The sequence below is a fragment of the Adiantum capillus-veneris genome, chromosome 6 (genome assembly GCF_014529385.1).
Source record: "Adiantum capillus-veneris isolate H3 chromosome 6, ASM1452938v2, whole genome shotgun sequence".
NCBI classification, from domain to species: Eukaryota; Viridiplantae; Streptophyta; class Polypodiopsida; order Polypodiales; family Pteridaceae; genus Adiantum; species Adiantum capillus-veneris.
The window spans coordinates 152,534,942-152,557,158 of record NC_140936.1 but is presented as its reverse complement, the minus strand read 5'-3'; the positions used below and the strand labels follow the sequence as shown (position 1 = coordinate 152,557,158).

The following is a 22,217-nucleotide window of genomic DNA, read 5'->3' as shown; positions in this document are numbered from 1 at the left end:
ACTTGGCAGGTACTCCGGTCCACATCATGTTATATGCTGATGATATTGTGTTGATTTCAGAGTCACCCGAGGGCTTGCAACGCCATCTTGAGGCCTTGGACGAATTCAGCACACACAGGGGGTTGACTGTGAACCTTGGCAAAACCAAGGTTATGATCTTTCACACATCCAGTGCAGTGAGGAGCGCCGCCACCTTCACAGCAGCAGGAGGACAGGTTGATGTAGTCACCTCCTATGTCTACCTTGGCATCACATTCACCAGCCTACCAGGACCCTTCACTATGAGGCAGGCTGCTGTTGACAGGCTCACCCGAGGATACGCAGCTCTGGCCATGCTAGAGCGGAGGTGCCACCAGGCACACTTTCAGGAGCCCCGCACGAAGGGGTGGCTTTTCGACACCTTAGTCACCCCGGCCTTGATGTACTCGGCGGCAGTATGGGCACCATGATTGACAGCTGACCAGTGGACACAACTTGAGAGACCACAGGTATATATGATCTCACGCTTGCTCCGCAGCAAGAAGACAGTGCCACACGACATTATTAGAGCCGAGCTCGCCACACCACCTATGGTTGTAGAGGCACTATTCCAGACAGTTTGCTTCATCCAGAGGATGAGAGAGCTACCTCCTGACAGACTTACCCGTAGAGCATTTGAGGCAGCTATACAGCTATCAGAGAGCGGGCATGAGAGAGCATGGTACTCACAGGTCAGAGCATGGTTTGAGGGACACGGTCTTGACATGGAGAGCCTACCACCATTCCAGTACGACCCCCACTCACCATATGTTCACCTCTCTCGCAGTAAGAGGAACTTGGTATTGAGACAGGATCTGTGGCAGCTATACACTAGGAGAGTCTGGGAGGCACCTAGCTTGGGGACGAGGATGTCAGATTACAGAGACCAGTTTCTCACCATATTGTCTGGGGGGTTCATACAGAGACCACGCTACATGGACACATATATGCCACATAGCTCACGGGTGGCGATTGGTCAGCTGAGAGTGGCTTCACACAGGTTAGAGATTGAGATCGGGAGACATACTGGTGTTCCCAGGGGGGAGCGAATCTGCAGAGCCTGCACAGAGGAGGTGGAGAGTGAGGAGCACTTTGTATGTAGATGCAGAGCATACACTGAGATCAGAGGCAGGTATGAGGCACTATTTAGAGGACAGCCCACTCTCCGAGAGATCATGGAATCTCGAGATCAGAGACAGCTCGGACGTTTCTTACTAGAGATACAGAGCCATCGGGACACACTACTACAGCCACACACAGCTACACAGACAAAGGGGAGACAGTCGCAGCTCACAGACTTCTTTCAGAGGATTTCCGCCCCCCCCTCACCAGACACTCAGAGGGGAGTGACACTCCCACAGGCGGAGGTGAACCGAGCTAGACGACGACCACGAGTCACAGGCTACAGGGGCGCGAGCTCCCACCACTGACAGATCGAGGAGATCCGAGCCCGGGAGCGCCGTTCCACTGAGGAGCGAGTGGCTCAGATGAGGGCTGACCCGACACCTTTCATCCGGGTAGCCTTGGCACCAGACCCACCCATGTACCACATCTTACATCCCCCCATTAGTACAGGATGGAGCTAGATAGCTTGATGCATTCTCATGATTGTACTACCTTGAGCATACAGACATGCATATACCCCTAGAGATAGAGCTCCATCCCTCCTCAGATACTCCACTACCTACATTCAGTTCAGTTTTGTATCAATTTTGTTTCATTTGTCTTTCCGATAGACGGATGACATACACACAATGTACATTTGATTTGTCTCATAGGCCGATTTCGGCCTGACATAGACGTTAAAAATCTTTCTTTCTTTCTTTCTTTCTTTTCTCTCTCTCTCTCTCTATAGTCCACATTATGCTATATGTTGATAACATTGTTCTGATTTCAGCGTCACTAGAGGGCTTACAGAGCCATTTTAGCGCCTTGGATGAGTTTTGTACGCACAGAGGATTGACAGTGAACTTGAGGAAGAGCAAGGTCATGATAGACTACAATAGCACATTTGCATCGCCATCAGTTTTCAGCCGTAGCGTTTTCAGAGATTGCGGATTTCAGCCATAGTCCCAACGTTTTCAGAATCAGCCGTCAGATCAGCCAGCGTTTTTCAGTTTTCAGCACATAGCCTCCTCAACACTTGCAGATCCCATCAATTCCCCCAATGTTTTTGCATTTCAACCCTTAGCCTTGCAGATCCAAGATTCTAGAGTAAGATCCCACCAACATCTAGGACCATTGTATTAGCATTTGTGCAATCTAAAGAACATACCTCTCTAGCGATAGAGAGGGGAGAGGGCAGCCCTTGGAGGGGGTTTGGGACCCCATCTGGTGTTAGTCTCCTCTTCTCCCTTCACTCATAGAACATTCATTTACAGTATCATTCTCTTCTCTCTCTAGTCTTTGCACATCTCTCATTCATGAAAGGAACTCTCATTCAGTAAAAGGAACCTTGAGTACGCACTAAGCACTCATCCTGAGCATTCACCATCAATCACTTTCGCTGCACATTACATTCTTTTATGTTTATCTTCAATATAGAGTACAATTGCCAGGAGGAGCACTCTCAAATCTGCAACTACAAGATTGAGAAAAGCCTCCCCAAGGCTCTTATAAAAAGGCCACTGGCCGAAAAGCATTTGATACAAAACGCTTCTAATAAAAAAAATAGGACATAAAAATCTGCCACGTCAATATCCCTTAAAATCCGCCACGATTTTCGAAATTCTGTACAGGGCTGCCATGTCATCAAATTGTCACAGAAGCGGCAATTAATTAAGGGTTGGGAAGCCTCGAACAGACAAGGAGTCCTCATTCTCTATGATCCAAGCTCCACCAATGACTTTCTCTCTCTCCACACTGTAGAAAGACTTAATCTTACTCTCAACAATTGGGTACTCCAATTGATTCAAAATTGGCTTTTGAAGGATTGACGACAAATTTAACCCCCGTTCAAGGAGAATTAAATTTAAGGATTGAAAAATACTCTGATAAAGAACCTTTTCTTATGGCTCCCATTTCATGTTGCGATGTTATTTTGGGGATGCCGTGGCACTACATGTAAGAGACTTGGACACTCCAAGTCAAGAATCTACCATGACAGCACCAAATAACCACTTCAAAACAATTCATAGTTCACAATTTATTCGACACTCGCCCGGCGGAGTTCCGTGCCTAGAGATATTGGCCCCAAAGACTGGCGCCCCTTTCGGTATTTCTTTTTGTATTAATCTGAGTTCAAAGTACAAGAGTGCGGACAGGCGCTCACACTCAGACTTTGTGTCCAGATGCTCTGAGTTGTGAGAGGCCGGCTCACAAATTTAAAGGTACAAGGGATGCCAAAAGCAGAGCCCCAAAAGCTGAAATCAAAAGCCTCAAAAGCTTCAAGTAAAAGCTTTGGCAATAAAGCAAAAGTTCTTTCTATCTCTTTTCTTTAATAAATAAAGCAAGGCTTTTTAACTCTCTCTCTCTCACAAGCTTCATTTGCGTAGGAAAACAACCCAAATCTGCCGCAAAAACAGCCCACGCCAAAAAGCAAAAGCAATGCCAAAATCTGCCTTAACTTTCCGTAAATCACGCTGGTGTCCGTACAGCAGACCACGTGTCAGACCGCCATGTCAGCAAATCAAGGTTAGGTTTACGGTTAGAGTTAGGACAGAATTAGGGTTTTTGATTTTAGGATTAGGGTTTCAATAAAATTAGGGTTTTTTATTTTAGGGTTAGGGTTTCAACAGAATTAGGGTTTCGGGCAGCCACATCATCACTTTGTGACATACCCCCTCTTGAAAATATTGTAATCGCCCTCGATTACGCCTACAAAACAAACAGAGGCCATAAACCGTCTTAGCAGACACTGACTGTTAGTACCTACGTACTAGGAACACACATCTAGCACATGTACCAATCGACAGTCACATCATACGACCTCACAGGACATCACATGACATTCAACATTCATTCGGATCTTAGACCATGATTTATCGCCAATGTAGCTAGCAATCGCATCTAGATCCAGTCGAGACCTCATCGATGCCCGATTGACTAACCCCTATTGCAACCATGTCTATTCGAGATCAATTAGACCAAAATGCTGCAGTCATTTCGTTTATCAGTTCCTGCACTTAAAACAAGTCAAGAACAAATCAGTTTCATATTCAGGAATTCCATTTCATAAAGTCATCCAGTAGAATACTGTCAGCTCTCAGTATCCCTGAAGCTCAAAAAGACATCAGTGACTCTAGTATTCAAAAAATCGAGGCATCTGTTGACAAAGGAGCGGAGTAACTCCCCTCTTGTGCAAACCCACTGCACCAGATCTCCGGCCAAGCTGAATTTTGGGTTCCATTTGGAATAGACTATGCTAAACCAAAAGCTTCAAGGTAAAGATTCTCATTCCGAGGAATATCTGCTAGGTCTTCCTCCTCCATTCGCTTCGCATCCAAGGCGAAGTAGGTCTTGAATTAATCCAAGAACCGTCAATTCGCTTTACCGTCTTTCTTTCTTTCTGTGCCAATGTCTGTTTTGGAACAAGTATCTGCTCATTTTCGTCCATTTTGGGTCGTTCATCAACAGGCACATCGCCTTCAAAAGGCTTCAAGAGACTCACATGAAAAACAATGTAAATCCTCCAAGTATTCTGGTAGCTTCAGTCCAAAGGAGATATCATTTATCTTTTCGGAAAACCTAGAAAGGTCCACACTATGTCATACTAAGCTTACAAAGAAGCCGCTCCTTTCCCTTTTGTTTTCTTTCTCGAGCGTGCCTTCCCATAATGTTAGAGCACCCAATCATTCTCCTTCAATTTCAAATCACGACGATGGGGATCTGCTACCTTTTTCTGTCTTTCCTGAAATTTCTGCAAAGCCTTCCGGACCAAGTCCCTCGTGAACTAGTCGGCTTCAAAGAAAAATCTTATCTTTCATGCTAAGGAAGGGTGAAACCTTCGTAGCAAATTCACGAATCTCAAATGGCACCTTCCCCATCAAAGAGTTAATCGTGTTTCACTGAATTAGCAATCTCTGATTGCCCATCAGTCTGCGCGTGGAACGATAACGAGAACTACAACCGCGTGCCTATGTTCTCCCAAATAGCCGTCCGAAACAAACTCGTGAACCCGGGGTCCTGTCAGAGACAATCGTCTCAGGCATGCCATGTAATCTGAAGACTTGGGCAATAAACAATCGTGCCCACGCTGTATTCTCGAGAGATGAAATCCATTGTAATACTTTCCCAAGGGCGGGTGGGTATGGGTAAAGGCTGTAACAAAGTCGCTTTCTCGGCCCGGTAGTCAACCACAGCGTTGTTCTTGTGGTACCAAGGGATTTCGAGTTGAACGTCACAACCTTCCAAGGCAATTACGTAAAACTCCGCGTGCCCTAAACACCCCTGTCATTGCAAACGAAGTTTGCCAATGCTCGGTGTAATGGCAACATCCCGTCCGGGTGCCACTCGAACTACCTCCGCTTGTGGCCTCAGCCTGTCGGGCGTAATTCCAAATCGAGCCGCCAATTCAAGAAGTTTGCCTTGGCTCCTTCAAAAGAGCTTCCTGATCTTTCCCTTTGCCCGACAAAGTTTGTACTTTCATTCATTTGATTCGGTTCAGGCCCCACGCAATGTGGCACCAATTCTGCTTTTTATCTGCCTTTTCTGCCACGTCTCTCAGCTGCTGTAGAACTTTCTGGCCTTTCTTCATCCTGTTCATTCCGTGCCTTGTTAGGGCACTTCGCGGAGATATGCCCAGTTTCCTCGCATTCAAAGCACTTCCCCTCCTTTATGTAGAGAACCCTCTCTTGAGGAGTAAGCTTGGGTCGTGCATCCTTTTCTTTCTGTTCTGGGTTGCTCTTTCTCTTTCTACTTTCATTTTCCGAAGTCTGTTCAGCTCTTTGTGTCATGATCTCATCGGTGGGGTAAGTCAGACTGCCTAAGTGGATGGCACAACCCCGTTTCGCATGACTCATCAACTCCCAAATAGAAGCTCACTTCTGTTCCAAGCAGTGATCTCGGATCTCTGTAGGTAGACCCAAGGTAAACCGCTCATTTTGTTCCTTGAACGAGATCTTCTTGAATGAAGAGGCGGGTAGAAAAGAGCTCCAGAATCTCTCGCAATAAGCGTCCACTGTATCTTTCTTGGTCATTCAAAGATGGTTCCAAGCAGTTCGAATATCCCGTTCTTACTCTCGAGTCAACCAAGAAGAAATATAAAGCCTCTTGAATTTCAGTCATTTAACTAGCGCAGTCTTGCTTAATAGAAGCGTGGACCACCAAGTTCGAGCATTCCCTTCAAGGTAAGAGGCAGCTCTCCGAATCTTAGAGTGCTCTGAGTAACATCCTCCCGCGAAAGCGATGTCAAACTGCTGTATAAAAGACAAAGCCTTCGAAGCATTCTACATCCCGAAAACGTGCCAAATTTGATTGATTGTCCACTTTCTTTAAACTCTCCGACTTTCTTGCTTTTGTCTTCCAGAAAGTCATACTGGTTGGCTTTGTGAAAATTCTTCTTCTTTGCATAAAAGTTGCTCTCATCAGAGTCTGAACTGTCTGTAGACGATTCCTCTGTAGAACCGTCATTGGGCGAGATTTAGACTTCTTTGCATTTTTCTTGCCCTTTCCGTAGCATTATTTCTTGCTCAGCTTTTTGCCTTTTCGGTCTTCTTCGCTCGAGTTAGATGAGCTAGAAGAAGAAGAAGAAGAAGAAGAAGAACAGGGTACTCCTTCAAATCAAACACGCTTCTTCTGCTTTCTTGCCTTTTCAAAAGTAGACTGACGACCCAAATAACCCGGGAAGTCAGTGCCCTTCTTCTGCTTTTTGCCGTGCTTTTTAGCTTTGTTTTGTGCGTCAAAAAGCTGAGCAATTCGTGCATCAACCACCTCTTCTAATTCCTTCTCTGTATACTTCTTGGGAGTAGGAGGTTTCTTGAGAGTGGGTTTTGGGGGTGGTGGTATGGTTTTCTGCCACTGCGCATGCACTTCCTGGAAAGATGTCTCGCTCATATATTTTGCAAACTTTGGGTCCTTCGCAAAATTGAGCATCATCTTTGTTGCATCGCCAATCAATTAACGACGCTCCATCTCTCGACGCTCCACCTGAGTAGGCCGAGGCGGGCCATACTCCTTGCCGGAATCTTCATTGTGATCCCTCCCCGCATCTCCGAATGCAGAGGGAGTCTTGTCACAACAATACGGAAGTGAAAGCTGACTGTTAAATGCAATTTATATCCTCAAGAGACTTTGGAGAGAAAGAGAGAAAGCTTGACACAACATTGGGGACCAGAAGTTGGTTGGTCCCCCCTCATAAAGAGAATATCTTTATTACTAAGGGAGAATCTTTACAAGCATAGGAACGCGGCAAAATCCCGTCCTCTATTCTTTCTTGTCCTTTTTTTGCTTCTGACTACTGAGAGGATCTTTTCTCTTCTGTGAGATTTTGGGAAGCTCTTGTAGGCGAGAGTCAACCTTCCACAAAACTCATCGGAAGCTCTCACAAATGAGAGTCTATCTTCCGCTAAATGTGTCTCTTTGGACATAATCATTCTTGCAATCAACCCACGAAAGAAACATGCAAAACACACGCACACACTGTAACAAACTGCTGACGTGTCAAAGCCTAAAGAATGGAGCCAACTTACAGATGATGTGGCTGCCCGAGAGCAGAAACCCTAACCCTAATTTTTGCCAAAAACCCTAACTGCTGAAACCCTAATTTTGGAAACCCTAACCCTAAAACTTGCAAACCCTAATTCTGGAAACTCTAACCCTAAAACCTGCAAACCCTAATTTTAGAAACCCTAAGAAGAACAAGTAACAGAAGAAGTCCTACAAACTTATGGGGACCCCGTCCGATGGGGCCCCAAGTGACATAAAGGCATTGAAAATAAAGCAGAACACACTCAAAAGACTTTGCACATCAAAATATGATAATGTGGCACCTGTACGGGCGCCCCGGAATTCGCGGCGGATTTTTAGGAAAATCCCGAAATTTTAGAAAAGTGATTTTTTGGGGTCAGCTTTTCATATTTGATGCTTTTAGGCTTTGGGCCTTTAAATATGAGCCTTGGGGGCCCTCTCTGGCACTTTTTAGCGCACAGATTGCAGAGCAGGTGCTCCTCGGCTGTTGTACTTTGTGAATCGGCAGTAATATAAAGAAATACCGAAAGGGGCGCCAAGGTTTGGGGCCAATACTCTCTGGGGTGGAATTCCGCCACTCCGTGCCGCGTGTCGTCTCTCTCTTTCAGTTCAGTTGTTATTGAAGTGCTAAAAGTTTGTTCAATCTGTTCTTTTCTATTGGCACGTGGTGCCCGTCTTGTGACAGTGATATCAGAGCATCAGGCGTGTGCTTTTCTGAAAGCATACCGGTCCTACAAAAGAGCAGACAGAGCTATTGGAATTAAATTCAAGGGATCATTGGAATTTTATTTGAGGGATCTTGTTAGCCACTCCCACCCTTACTTCATCGCGCATCGGGCGCGCTCCCGTCTTCACTGCTCATGTCTTACAGGGCATAAGCCAATTAAGATCCCTTGCAAGAGAAGGATCCAGATTTGTTTCAAGTCACTGTTTTTCTCAGAAGCAGTGCCATGCAGATGTTGATGTCTACAGCTATCAAGCAGCATACTCCAAGTACTTGGCAAGCTTTCAAGAAAATTTTTGCCCGAAGTTATATGGTTTCTGACATCTTCCTTCGGAGTGCAGCTTCTGGCAGAGTGGAGTATCCTGAAATGCTTGCCATGGAAACCCTAGCAGATTATAACTTGAAGTTTCTCGACCATCTCCCAGTAGATATCTCTTCACGAGCAGATGACCTTGGAGGTTCGGTGTGATTGCTATTTCTTGGGACTACCATCGCCGCCAAAGAAACATTGTCTGTCCAAGAGTTGTTGAACCATGCTGTGCTCAGCTACGACCTCATGGAAGGAACCTAACCCTAATTTCTGGTGCAGGTTTCAAGATGGAAAGTCGGTCGACTTTTCGAGCTCGATTAATGTCGAGATTGCTTTTTGTTTGAATTCTGTTTGATCTTGTTTGGTGATCCTATTTGGAATTTGTTTGAAATGGATGGTATCTGTTTTGAACCTGTTTTGGTGCCAAATTGAATTGTTTGACTCTGGTTTGATACTGGTTTCAATTATTGGTGATTTTACTCCCGAGTGGAGAAGTGAGAAATGATGTTTGAGAATGCTTGTTCATACTCATGGCCCGGATCCTTGTGGTTATTTACAGGGGGAGTATTGAATGATTGAAAAGTGCTGTTTTGTTTTACTCATGGCCCGGACCCTTGTGGTTATTTATGGGGGGAGTATTGTTGTTGTTACTCATGGCCCGGACCTGGATGGTTATGCGGGAGGAGTATTAAGAAGTCTGAGCAGTGGTTACTCTCAGCACCTCCAACCTTTTTAGGTTATTTGCGGGAGGAGTGATGAGGGAGTCGTTGGACAGCTCATGGCCCGCACCTGGATGGTTATTTGCGGGGGGAGTGTTCATCGGCGGCTTTATGTTTCTATGTCTTGTAACATGCATATGTGAGCATTTGTGTTGCATTGTGATGTACCAACCACTGAATATTCCTAATTGGATGAGATTGCTTGGGTATGTAATTTTAGTGCATCAAGACACCCATGGAAGATCAGTACGGTCTGGGTGTGATGGCTAATTTTACTACGCCGAAATATCAAGAGTTCCGATCTGGACGAAAGGAGAAGCTAACTCCTTGATCAAAACAACCAATAGGAGCAGCTAACTCCTTGATCAAAAGAGCAGAAAGGAGAAGTTAACTCCTAAATAAAAAGAGCAAACTAATTGTCCCTTGGAATGTCCCTCGAAATGACCCTCGGAAATTTTTGAGCTAACTTGAGTTGTTTTACAGATATGCTGTAATCGCGGACGATTACTCTCTTTCAAGAAGGGAAGATGCAACAAACTGCTGACGTGTCAGCCTAAAGAATGGAGCCAACTTACAGATGATGTGGCTACCTGAGAGCAAAAACCCTAACCCTAATTTTTACCAAAAACCCTAACTGTTGAAACCCTAATTTTAAAAACCCTAACCCTAAAACCTGCAAACCCTAATTCTGGAAACCCTAAGAAGAACAAGTAACAAAAGAAGAAGTCCTACCAACTTATGGGGAGCCCGTCCGATGGGGCCCCAAGTGACATAAAGGCATTGAAAATAAAGCAGAACACACTCAAAAGACTTTGCACATCAAAATATGATGATGTGGCACCTGTACGGACGTCCCGGCATTCGCGGCGGATTTTTAGGAAAATCCCGAAATTTTAGGAAAGTGATTTTTTGGGGTCAGCTTTTCATATTTGATGCTTTTAGGCTTTGGGCCTTTAAATTTGAGCCTTGGGGGCCCTCTCTGGCACTTTTTAGCGGGCAGATTGCAGAGCAGGTGCTCCTCGGCTGTTGAACTTTGTGAATCGGCAGTAATATAAAGAAATACCGAAAGGGGCGCCAAGGTTTGGGGCCAATACTCTCTCGGGTGGAATTCCGCCACTCCGTGTCACGTGTCGTCTCTCTCTCTTTCAGTTCAGTTGTTATTGAAGTGCTAAAAGTTTGTTCAGTCTGTTCTTTTCTATTGGCATGTGGTGCCCGTCTTGTGACACATACGCTTGCTGTAATTTTCTGCACATAACCAGACATTGTTACCTGAGCGCGTTCCAATGCAAAAATGTCGGTCCTTTTCGCGATGGAAACGCTCCAAACTGTGTATGTGTAGAGTAGGTAGTGGGGAATAAGATTCTATTAAGACTTTGCTGAAATTCACCCTAATACAGGTGATTAGGGGCTGAAAACATAGAATTTGCAACAGTTAGACGAGGGAGAAAGAGAGTTTTCTACTGCTTTACACGATGAAACTTCTCCCACAGCTGCCTACAACCATGAGAGGCCTTGTTCTAGGTGATGGGTGCTCAGAGGCTCCACATACACCACAAGGTGCTGCTCTCAAGCTTCAATGGAGAGCTTCACTGCGTAGAGGATGATCAACTTGGGGGGGTAGTGCACTGCCAACCTGGCAAGAGAGGGAGGGGCTGCTCTCATATAGCCAACCAAAAAAGGGGGAGCTAGCATGAAGAGAGAGAGAGAGAGAGAGAGAGAGATTGCATGGTTAAGTGTGCCAAGTGGCACACTTACTTAATAATTTAAAAACCATTCAACTTTTGACTTTAAAAGTCCTATGCTAATTAATGAAATGTTCAATTAGGTGCACAATTGCACACATAGATGCAACAATGAAAATGTTATCTGCTCCCCAGCGCATTGCCGTACCAGCACTGCTCTGGCATTACTTGTTCGCACTTGTCCAACCATTTGGTCCAGCATAGACAATAGAAAATAATTTAATTGACTTATTCTAAGGCTGTAAAAATACTTCAGGCCTTAGGGTTACTGTTATTCTAAGGACCCCATCTCATTCCTGTGCTTGCACTAGCGCGCGTAATTTTCTGAGCCTGAAATCTAAAGCTACTATCTACCCCTTCATTGAAGACCCGATTTCCCAATCACTAGGGCTTCAGAGTATTTTCTGCTAGGGTCTCCCTGAGGTGCTCTGGTCCAAACTTAGGTGCACCTGAGGCCCCAGAACTGCTAGATCTATTTTGATGTGTACTCAACTAATTAGATAATTCTTTTTCTCGTAAGTACATTAATTATTTACAAAGTCTGACATAGTTACATCCCTCTTGGTTCTAAATAGTTGACCTCAACTGTAGAGCGTCAACATAACTATGCAAGATGTCTGGGTAGTCCTTGAGATCGGACTCAGTCGTCCATTTTGCATCTAAAGGGGTGTAATTCTTGAACTTGACTAAATACTTTCGATGTAGGCTCCCCGACTTTAGTTGTCTCTCAGAGTGGTGTATTATCTATTCAGGTTTAAGGATTTCCTCAATCTCTTCAACTTCTGGAGGATCTTCTTGTTCAGGCGCCACTGGAGGAGGTCCAACATATGGTCGGAGGAGACTTACATGAAAAGCATTATGGCTGCGTCAGTGAATCCAATCTGAAAGTCACGTCATTGACTTTATCTGTAATTTTGAAAGGGCCGTAAAATCTATGGGAAAGTTTTACAACTCTCCCTTTCCTGACCCGCTTTTTCAATCTAGCTTTCTCAAACCGAAGCAGGATATATTGTCCTTTTTCAAGATTGAAATTCCTTCTGTGCCTGTCTGCTTTTCTCTTCTGTTGCTCTCGAGTACGAAGAATCGCTTGCTTTACTTGTTGATAGGCAATATCAATATTGCGCACAAATTCATTTGCGGCGAAGATGTTTTCTTTGGTAACCATAATAGGAAGTAAAAGTGGCTTCCCGTAAATAATTTCGAAGGGAGCTTTACCAGTTGAGGAATGGATGGTATTATTATACGCAAACTCAACTACCGGTAAGTACTGTTCCCATTCGGAACAGATCATGGAGGGGACCTGCTATCGTGGCAAAGGCTCTAATGAAACGCCGATAATAGGAACAGAGGCCAAGGAAACTTCGTACATCATGTATTGTAGTTGGCGTAGGTCATTTTACAACTGCTTGAATCTTATCAGGTCCATCCTCACCTGATTGTGAGATACTATATGGCCCAAATAGTGGATTTCTTTTAGAAAGAACTCACTCTTCTTAGCATTCACAAATAATTTGTGTTTGTGTAATTCTTCAAACACTAATGCGAGATGCTTATAGTGTTCGTCTTCCGTCATCAAAGAAAACGCCTGTAAAGCTTCTATATGAGTGGAAGATTCTATCCATCATTCTGTTGAATGTGGCTGGTGCATTAGTGAGTCCAAAAGGCATCACTAGGAATTCATACAACCCGAAGGTTGTTCTAAATGAAGTCTTATGCACATCCTGAGGAGCTATGCGGATTTGATGATAACCGCTCTTCAAGTCTATACGACTAAAGACACTTGCTCCTTGTAACTTGTCAAGAATGTCATCAATCCGAGGGATTGGAAATCGATTCTTGATTGTGATCTTGTTTAGAGATCTATAGTCTATGCACATGCAGAATGTGCCATCCTTTTTCTGTACTAGCAAGACAGGTGAACAATATGGAGAAGTACTAGGCCTTATTAAGCCCTTGTCCAAAAGTTCGTTAACCTGCTTGAGAATTTCCTCTTGCTGCATTAGACTAACTCGATAAGGGGGCTGATTTGGAGGAGAACTTCCCGGGATCAAATCAATTGTATGATCCTCAGGTCGAGGAGGTGGGAGTTCATTTGGAAGTTCATCTGCAAAACAATCTTTAAAAGTTTCTAATGACTTAAGTCTTTTTTGCTCTAAAGAGGAAGAAAGTTGTGAAGCAGACACATCTCTCTCTCTTGCAAAAATCAAGTTCGCTAAAACACACTTTTCATTACTTTCTTGATGGCAATGTGATTGGCGATATGGATGCGCCAATCACCTGCATCTGCAAGTACAAGATATTCCTTTCCTTTATGATCAAAGGATAAAGTTTTTTGAACATAGTCAGGAATGGGATGCATCTTGTAGTGCCAAGGCATTCTCAAGATAATATCACACCCTTCAAGTGAGGCTAGTAAGAAAGACTCTTGATCTTTGTAGTTAGTTGTCGACCTTTAAATTCAGCTTCCCTATGATTGGAGTAGAGTTAGAGTTCTACCCTTTGAAAGCAGATTGTGCTTGAATAGAAACTCCAAAACGGTTGGGCTGTAAATTCAGATCATCGGCTAACTTTGTAGAGATGAAGTTGTATGTACTGCCAAAATCAAACAGAATAAGAGCCCGTTGGTTGTTGATGCTACCCCATGCTTTGAGAAGAGCTCTTTCTTTTCCATCCTTGGTTGTATTCCCCGGCACATCTGGGACTGCATTGGAAGAGGGTGGTTGCGAAGTTTTGGTAGGACAATCACCCTTCATATGTCCAATTTATCCACACTTGAAGCATCTTCCTTCGCTGATGTAGGTTCTCAATTCAGCAGGAGAGAGATATTTCCCTTTCTTGGGCTGATTTGGCTTTGCTTCTGCTTCGGAGGCGGTTCTTTTCTTCTTTTGAGAAGAAGAAGTAGAGGTAGGCTGCTCATGGAGAGCGTTCTGCTTCACATGATAGGTGCTTTGCTCCATCTTCCTGGGAGTACCCTTGTCATGTATTCCATTAGCTATGCGATCTGATTCCATTAGTATCTGCAAGTTACCCCAAGGGGTAAAGCTTCATAGCCTTTTGCAAGGCTTCATGCAATCCTGCTTCAAACTTGCGCATCTTCTCCGAATGGTCAATCTTCTTGAATGGAGTGACTTTCAAGAGAATGTCCCAAAACCTATCCACATAGCGTGGAACAGTTTCGTTCTCTGACTGTGAGAGTTGATCCCATTCTTTTTTTACCTCTTCCTCATAGTCTGGAGGAAGGAACTGTGCGTAGAACTCCTTGAAAATAGTCCAATCTTGGGGTTTGCAATTTTCCAAGATCAGGGTTAACCACCAACTGCTGGCGGTGCCTTTCAGGTGCATACTGACGTGGCGAAGCTTGGATCTTTCTTTAAAGTTCCCTTATGCAAATGCAACTTCAAATTGGCGGATGAAAGCCAAAGCTTTGTCATTATCACGCCGTCCATTGTAGGTGTCGAATTTTACATTTTTGTCTCCCGACTTGAATGTTTTCTGCCTGTGGTGCTTCTTCTTATGGTGCTCCTTCTTTCTATGCTTAGACTCCTTGTGTACACGAGTCCTGACTCCTTTCCCTCGAATGCACTTCTTGCTGCGACGGATCGTCAAGAAACATTTCTTTTGGAGCGACTATGTCATCCAGATCCTTCATGAAAGAAAACTGAGGAGAATCAGGAGGATCCTGCTCTTGAACCTTTGGGTTAAACCGCACATGACGTTCTGGAGGTTTCCTCTGTCTCTCGTGCATGCGGGAGGTTCCAATTAAAGGATCTTTCCTTGGTTCTGGCGCCTTTGGGTTCTGCAGGATTTATCCCGACCCCATCGGCACTTTCTCCTTCCCTTTCTCAAGAGTATGGAGAATCTTTTGGACTTCTGGATGGGAGAGAGCTTTTTGCAACTCTACCACCTGCTATTGATGGAGAGTGAACTCTATCTCGCGTCCTCCCATTTCTACAGTCTGCCAAGAGTCGTCAATCCCTTAAGGAAGAGAGAGATGACCTTGCTCTGATACCACTGTCACAAAAATACGGAAATGAAAGCTGACTGTTAAATGCAATTTATATACTCAAGAGACTTTGGAGAGAAAGAGAGAAAGCTTGACACAACATTGGGGACCAGAAGATGGGCTGGTCCCCCCCCATAAAGAGAATATCTTTATTACTAAGGGAGAATCTTTACAAGCACATGAACTGGGCAAAAGCCCGTCCTCTATTCTTTCTTGTCCTTTTTCTGCTTCTGACTATTGAGAGGATCTTTCCTCTTCTGTAAGATTTTGGAAAGCTCTCGTAGGCGAGAGTCTTACATTCCACAAAACTCATCGGAAGCTCTCACAAATGAGAGTCTATCTTCCGCTAACTGTGTCTCTTTGAAGTTTGGACATAATCATTCCTGCAATCAACCCACGAAAGAAACATGCAAAACACACGCACACACGCTTGCTGTAATTTTCTGCACATAACCAGAAATTGTTACCTGAGCGCGTTCCAATGCCAAAATGGAGGTCCTTTTCGCGATGGAAACGCTCCAAAGTTTGTGTATGTGTAGAGTAGGTAGTGGGGAATAAGATTCTATTAAGACTTTGCTGAAATTCATCCTAATACAGGTGATTAGGGGCTCAAACCATAGAATTTGCAGCAGCTAGACGAGGGAGAAAGAGAGTTTTCTACTACTTTACGCGATGAAACTTCTCCCACAGCTGCCTATAACCATGAGAGGCCTTGTTCTAGGTGATGGGTGCTCATAGGCTCCACATACACCACAAGGTGCTGCTCTCAAGCTTCAATGGAGAGCTTCACTGCGTAGAGGATGATCAACTTGGGGGGGTAGTGCACTGCCAACCTGGCAAGAGGGGGATGGACTGCTCTCATATAGCCAACCAGAAGAGGGGACGCTAGCATGAAGAGAGGGAGTGTGTGTGTGTGTGTGTGTGTGTGTGTGTGTGTGTGTGTGTGAGAGAGAGAGAGAGAGATTGCATGGGTAAGTGTGCCAAGTGGCACACTTACTTAATAATTTAAAAACAATTCAACTTTTGACTTCAAAAGTCCTATGCTAATTAATAAAATGTGCAATTAAGTGCACAACTGCACACATAGATGCAACAAATGAAAATGTTAGCTACTCCCCAACGCATTGCCGTACCAGCACTGCTCTGGCATTACCTGTTCGCACTTGTCCGGCCATTTGGTCCAGCATAGACAATAGAAAATAATTTAATTGACTTATCCTAAGGCCGTAAAAATACTTCAGGCCTTAGGGTTACTGTTGTTCTAAGGACCCCATCTCATTCCTGTGCTTGCACTAGATCGCATAATTTTCTGAGTCTGAAATCTGAGGCTACTATCTACCCCTTCATTGAAGACCCGATTTCCCAATCACTAGGGCTTCAGGGTATTTTCTGCTAGGGTTTCCCTGAGGTGCTCTGGCCCAAACTTGAGGCCCCAGAACTGCTAGATCTATTCTAATGTGTACACAACTAATTAGATAATTCTTTTTCTTGTAAATACATTAATTATTTACAAAGTCTGACATAGTTACAGTCGACTGATCTTTGCCTGAAGCCATAGGTGCCGCGGAAAAAAATTAGGGATCGAATTTCCCGTAGAAGAGAAATCGGCCGTGCTCTGATACCACTGTAACAGACTTGGACACTCCGAGTCAAGAATCTACTATGACAGCACCAAATAACCACTTCAAGACAGTTCACAGTTCACAATTTATTCGACACTGGCCAACGGAGTTCCGTGCCTCAAGATATTGGCCCAATAGACTGGAGCCCCTTTCGGTAATTCTTTTTGTATTAATTTGAGTTCAAAGTACAAGAGTGCAGGCATGCGCTCACACTCAGACTCTGTGTCCAGATGCTCTGAGTTGTGAGAGGCCTGCTCACAAATTTAAAGGTAAAGGGATGCCAAAAGCAGAGTCCCAAAAGCTGAAATCAAAAGCTTCAAGTAAAAGCTTTTGCAATAAAGCAAAAGTTCTTTCTATCTCTTTTCTTTAATAAATAAAGCAGGGCTTTTTAACTCTCTCTCTCTCTCTCTCTCTCTCTCTCTCTCTCTCTCTCTCTCTCTCTCTCTCTCACAAGCTTCATTTGCATAGGACACAAAAACAGTCCGCGCCAAAAAGCGAAAGCAATGCCAAAATCTACCCAGCTTTCCGTAAATCACGTTGGTGTTCGTACGGTAGGCCACGTGTCAGCCCGCCACGTCAGCAAATCAGGGTTAGGGTTAGGGTTAGGGCAAAATTAGGGTTTGTGATTTTAGGGTTAGGGTGTCAATAGAATTAGGGTTTCAAGCAGAATTAGGGTTTCTGATTTTAGGGTTAGGGTTTCGGGCAACCACGTCATCACTTTGTGACACTACAAAATACATCCAATCCTAGACTATGTAAAGAAAACTATAACCTTTAGGCATAAAGGCAAAACAGATACTGAAGCTGATCAATGGCTGGTTCCCATTGCTAGTCATATTAATGTAAAGAAAGAAATGCAAAAGTGTGTTTCTGCTTACTTAATCTTGGCAAGAGAGAGAAATGTGTGATGAAATTTCTTTATCTAACTTAGATAAAGGTCGCTTGTCGTTTCTTGCGCACTATCATGATTGCTTCATTGACTCTCTACTGACAAGCTACCTCCAGAGAGGCCTGAAGGTCATAAGATTGATCTAATTCTTGGAAACTCTCCTCCAAATCAGCTCCCTTGTAGCGTAAGCTTAGCACAACAGGAAAAGATCTTAAAGCAACAAATTAACGAACTTTTGAAAAGGATCCTAGCACTTCTCTTTAAAGTTTGTCAGTATTGCTTGTTCTTAACAAAGGATGGCACTTTTCAAATGTGCATAGATTACCGATCTTTGAATAAGATTACAATCAAGAAAAGATTCCCAATCCCTCATATTGATGATATCTTAGACAAACTACGAGAAGCACAAATTTTCAGCCGTATCGATCTTAAGAGTGGTTAGCTTGAGATAGGAATTGCTCCAAAAGATGTCCATAAAATAGACTTTCGAACAACGATATGAGTTTTAGTAATGCCTTTTGGTCTTACTAATGCTTGAGAAACCTTTAATCAAATGATAGATCAAATCTTTCAGCCATATAGAAATTTTACAGAGGTCTTCTTTGACGACATCCTAGTCTTCTAACTGACAACAGAAGAACATTGACATCACTTACAAGTTGTTTTTGAAGAGCTTCAAATAATTCAAAGAAGAGTGAATTTTTCATTTCTAAAATTCATTACTTGGGTCAAATTGTCTCTCACAATCAAGTGAGAATGGATTCCGCCAAAGTCCAAGCCATCAAGGATTAGCCACAACCCATTGCAATGCATGATGTACGAAGATTTTCAGGACTTTGTTCCTATTACAAGTGCTTTATCCAATCCGTTCCTCATATAGTTGCTCCTCTACATGACCTAACTAAGAAAGCAATATCTTTTATATACGGGAGTCATATGGACCTATATTAATTGTTCCCGACTTACGAAAACCATTTAAAGCACAATGTGATGCCTCCAGAAAATGCATTGGCCCAGTTCTAAAACAAGAAAGAAACCCGGTAGCTTTTGAAATTCATGTACAATTACATTTGTCTATTGACTGAGTATGTGTTTAAGATGAAATGTCTGCAGCATTTTGTCTTGGTGCACCTGAGAGGTCATGTGAATTTGAAAGTCACCAACATTCTAGCCCATTTCATTGCACATACATTCAACAAAGCACTTGCACAAGGCCTATGACAAGAGTGGATAATGTCTATTGTCTAAGTATGTGTTTAAGATGAAAAGTCTGCAGCATTTTGTCTTGGTGCACCTGAGAGGTCATGTGAATTTGAAAGTCATCAACACTCTAGCCCCTTTCATTGCACATATATTCAACAAAGCACTTGCACAAGGCCAATGACAAGAGTGGACAATGGACACCATTGTGCCTATCCACAGCTCCGTGAGAGACTCTTCCCGGGCCTTCCCACCCTCAGTGTAAGACATCTATTCTATACCCTCTACGTGCACGTGACTAGCCACATTTTATTCAAAACATATTATTAGCGCCATAGGTGTGAAGTAACGATGCACACTATCCCCATCATTCTTTGGTCTCTATATTGATGAGGTTGCAAGGTACGTCCTTCACCCCGATGGCGCGGGTGAGGAGATCTCACGTGCTTCAATCCATGATATACTTTATGATAATGATGTCACATAGTGTCAGGGTGGGGTGATGATTAGACAGCTTAAAATCTGATCACACAGGTTAGAGATTGAGACTGACTGCTGCACGCTCTGAGAGCAGAAAGGATTTACAGACAATGTGCAGAGGAGGTAGAGAGTGAGGAGCATAAGCTGTAGGGAATGGTCCCTAAGTGGCCATTCCATGTAAAACTTGCGACCAGCTGGGTGACCGGCGGAGGCCGGGAGCCAATGCTGGGAGCGAAGTTTTACACGGAATGGCCACTGAGGGGCCATTCCCAACCGTCAAGGTACAGGGGAGCTGGGCCAATTTTTTTATTACGAGTGCTTACGTGTCGACAGCTGAGCAAAAGCTGAAGGGTGCCAATGGTGGCGAACCTGTGATGGCGAACCTGGGACACACCATTTCCATTCCGAGTGCTGATGTGTCACAGCCAGAGCAATTGTACATTCTGCATACTGAGGTGGCAATGATCCACCGGCTCCTCTGCGAATTTCCGGACAATCATGAAGCTGATTCAACGGTGGAGATCCTTTGCCCAGAGACCCTGTACCTCGAAGGTATGCAATTGCAAAGTTTATATGACCATCACCAAATTGTTCTCAGGATGAGAGCTGATGAAGTCAAGACATGAAAGACAGCCAGTCGTGTTGTTTAGTAATTCTGCTCTAGTTGCTTCTGATCAGAGCTTGATAATAGAGAGAAGAGAGAAAGTATCATCCAGCACAAACTCTTCAAAGCACGCACGAGCTCATCCAACCCAAGTTCATCGAAACAAATGGGAGCCATTTGACCGGGCAAAATGTTACACAGATAGACGATACCAGCCTTTCAATGTGGGACCTCGCACGCTTTTCAGAGAGGAAAACCCATCAGCTACACGCATCTCTCTCTCTCTCTCTCTCTCTCTCTCTCTCTCTCTCTCCCTCCATACCGTGAATGCTGAACAGCAAAGCGAATGACTAAGGGGGGTTGATGCACGTGATGCCATCTCAATGAGCTCAGCTTCCACTCCATAGCTGAGTTTGAGAAACAGAGGCGGCTGCTACGAAGAGGTGCCTCGTGCCATGCCAGCGAAGGCGAAGGAGCAGCCATGGTCGATTCGCCAGCAAAACTGCCACCACAAGTAAGATCCGAGTCCCGCATGACATTTGTAGTATTAGTGAGATTAATTGAAACGGTGCTACTAAACGGGCCAACTTAAGGGCCACTGGGTGGCAAATTGCACGCTACATTGTTTTTGGACCAGCACCACGCTGTGAACAGAGCTCCAATGGCGACACACGATGACGACAAAATATTTGCGTGTAATAAAAGTGGTCATGAATCCTCCAGGGCCACACCAAGGGGTTGTAATGTGACATTGCGGCCATCGAGGTTTGACCTCTTGTCGAATGGCATAGAGTGCACGTTGCACTCAGCTAACCACGCCACCAAGAGGCTTCTTGTGTCTCAAATTTGGACTTTTAAGCTTATAAAGCTAGGCGGCTAGGGATCCCTTTACACGGACCCGATTTTTTATTAGCCCCTTTACCCCAGTCACACTCATTGCTTTTTTTTGAGCAAATTCAAGGGAACAAAACCCTAAATTGTAGTGATACCATTACATACTCACAAAAAAGTGAGTATTATCTTTGCTTTTGTGAACTAACCAATCAAAAATCATACTACTTTGGATATTTCTCAAATGAAGGACATCACATTGAAAGCGTTGGGTGACACTCTTTAAATATGGAAAGACCACATCTCTCTCTCTCGTCGGATAGATCTTTGAGGTCTCTTGGGATAGCTTCCTATGACGTTAAAATTCTTCTTCTTCTTCTTCTTCTTCTCTCTCTCTCTTTCCCGTGTTTCTCATATTGGCAGTTGGGCACAAGTGTTTGTGTTGGGTGAGTAACCCAAGGCCTCTCTCTCTCTCTCTCTCTCTCTCTCTCTCTCTCTCATGCATGCACACCTACCAACTGTAAAGTGTGAGCTTTGTCCTAAAGTGTGAGTCAAGGAGAGGAGAGTGGATTTATCCCACATGCTGTGGAGCAAGGATGTAGAGCTACTTAAAGCTCATTTCATGAATGAATAAACACGACTCTATTTTGCACTACATGTTTGTCTATGGTGAGCTTGTGCTAAGCTAAGTCAATACTCAAGATTATGTTTATGAGTCTAAGCTAATTCTATCTTGGAACCTAATTCACTTGAGTGATAACCTTGCTTACACACACATTGACACTATGTTTCTCTTTCATCCACCATAGCTAACTCGATCCCATTCCCAACATTTGGTATCATAGCTTTAGGTTATGCTAGCTAGATTTGTCATTATGCATTAGTGTGTGTTAATTATTAGCATCACCATTAGATTGATTAGCATTTCATAATTATTGTTACGGCCCATTGATTTTTTCATAACTAGTTGCATCTCTCACTAATTAAGCACTAATCTAGCTATGTGTGGGCATGTCCTTGGCACACCCAAGAGGCCACTACCCTCCATGGCTAGGTAGACTTGATTAGGGAGAGGATTAGCATCCTTTTGTATTGCATTTTAGATTACCCTTTTGTGTCAATTTTTGTGTCATTTGCCTCTTCAATTAAATTCGTTGAACTCATTTTATTTTCGCATTGCTCACCTCATCCCGAAGTGCTCATTTCAAGCTTTTCATAGAGCTTTCAAGCACTCAAATCCGAGCTCGAGAACCCCCTAAGCCTCATCCCCTAAAACCTTACTAAAATAAGGTGTGTGTGTGTGTGTGTGTGTGTGTGTGTGTGTGTGTGTATTTTGTGGGAGAAGCCCTGCGGAACTGAGCTTCAAATATCCTCCTTTTGGTCTATTACTCATGTGGAGCCCAACGGGCCCCTTGGCTTAGCTTAAACACAATATTTGGTGTGGCTTTG

The 22,217-nt window shown here is 43.9% G+C and overlaps 1 protein-coding gene across 1 annotated transcript in view; it reads right to left on the bottom strand.

Moving 5' to 3' along the window:
• The window catches only part of LOC147456498 (uncharacterized), a 46,158-nt gene extending 25,656 nt beyond the window's left edge, over positions 1 to 20,502 (bottom strand). The window contains exon 1 of the mRNA XM_086514958.1: positions 20,260 to 20,502. Coding sequence (XP_086371084.1) covers positions 20,260 to 20,471 — 212 coding nt within the window. The 5' untranslated portion in view covers positions 20,472 to 20,502. The remainder of the gene's footprint in view (positions 1 to 20,259) is intronic.
• Between the last annotated feature and the right edge of the window lie 1,715 nt (positions 20,503 to 22,217).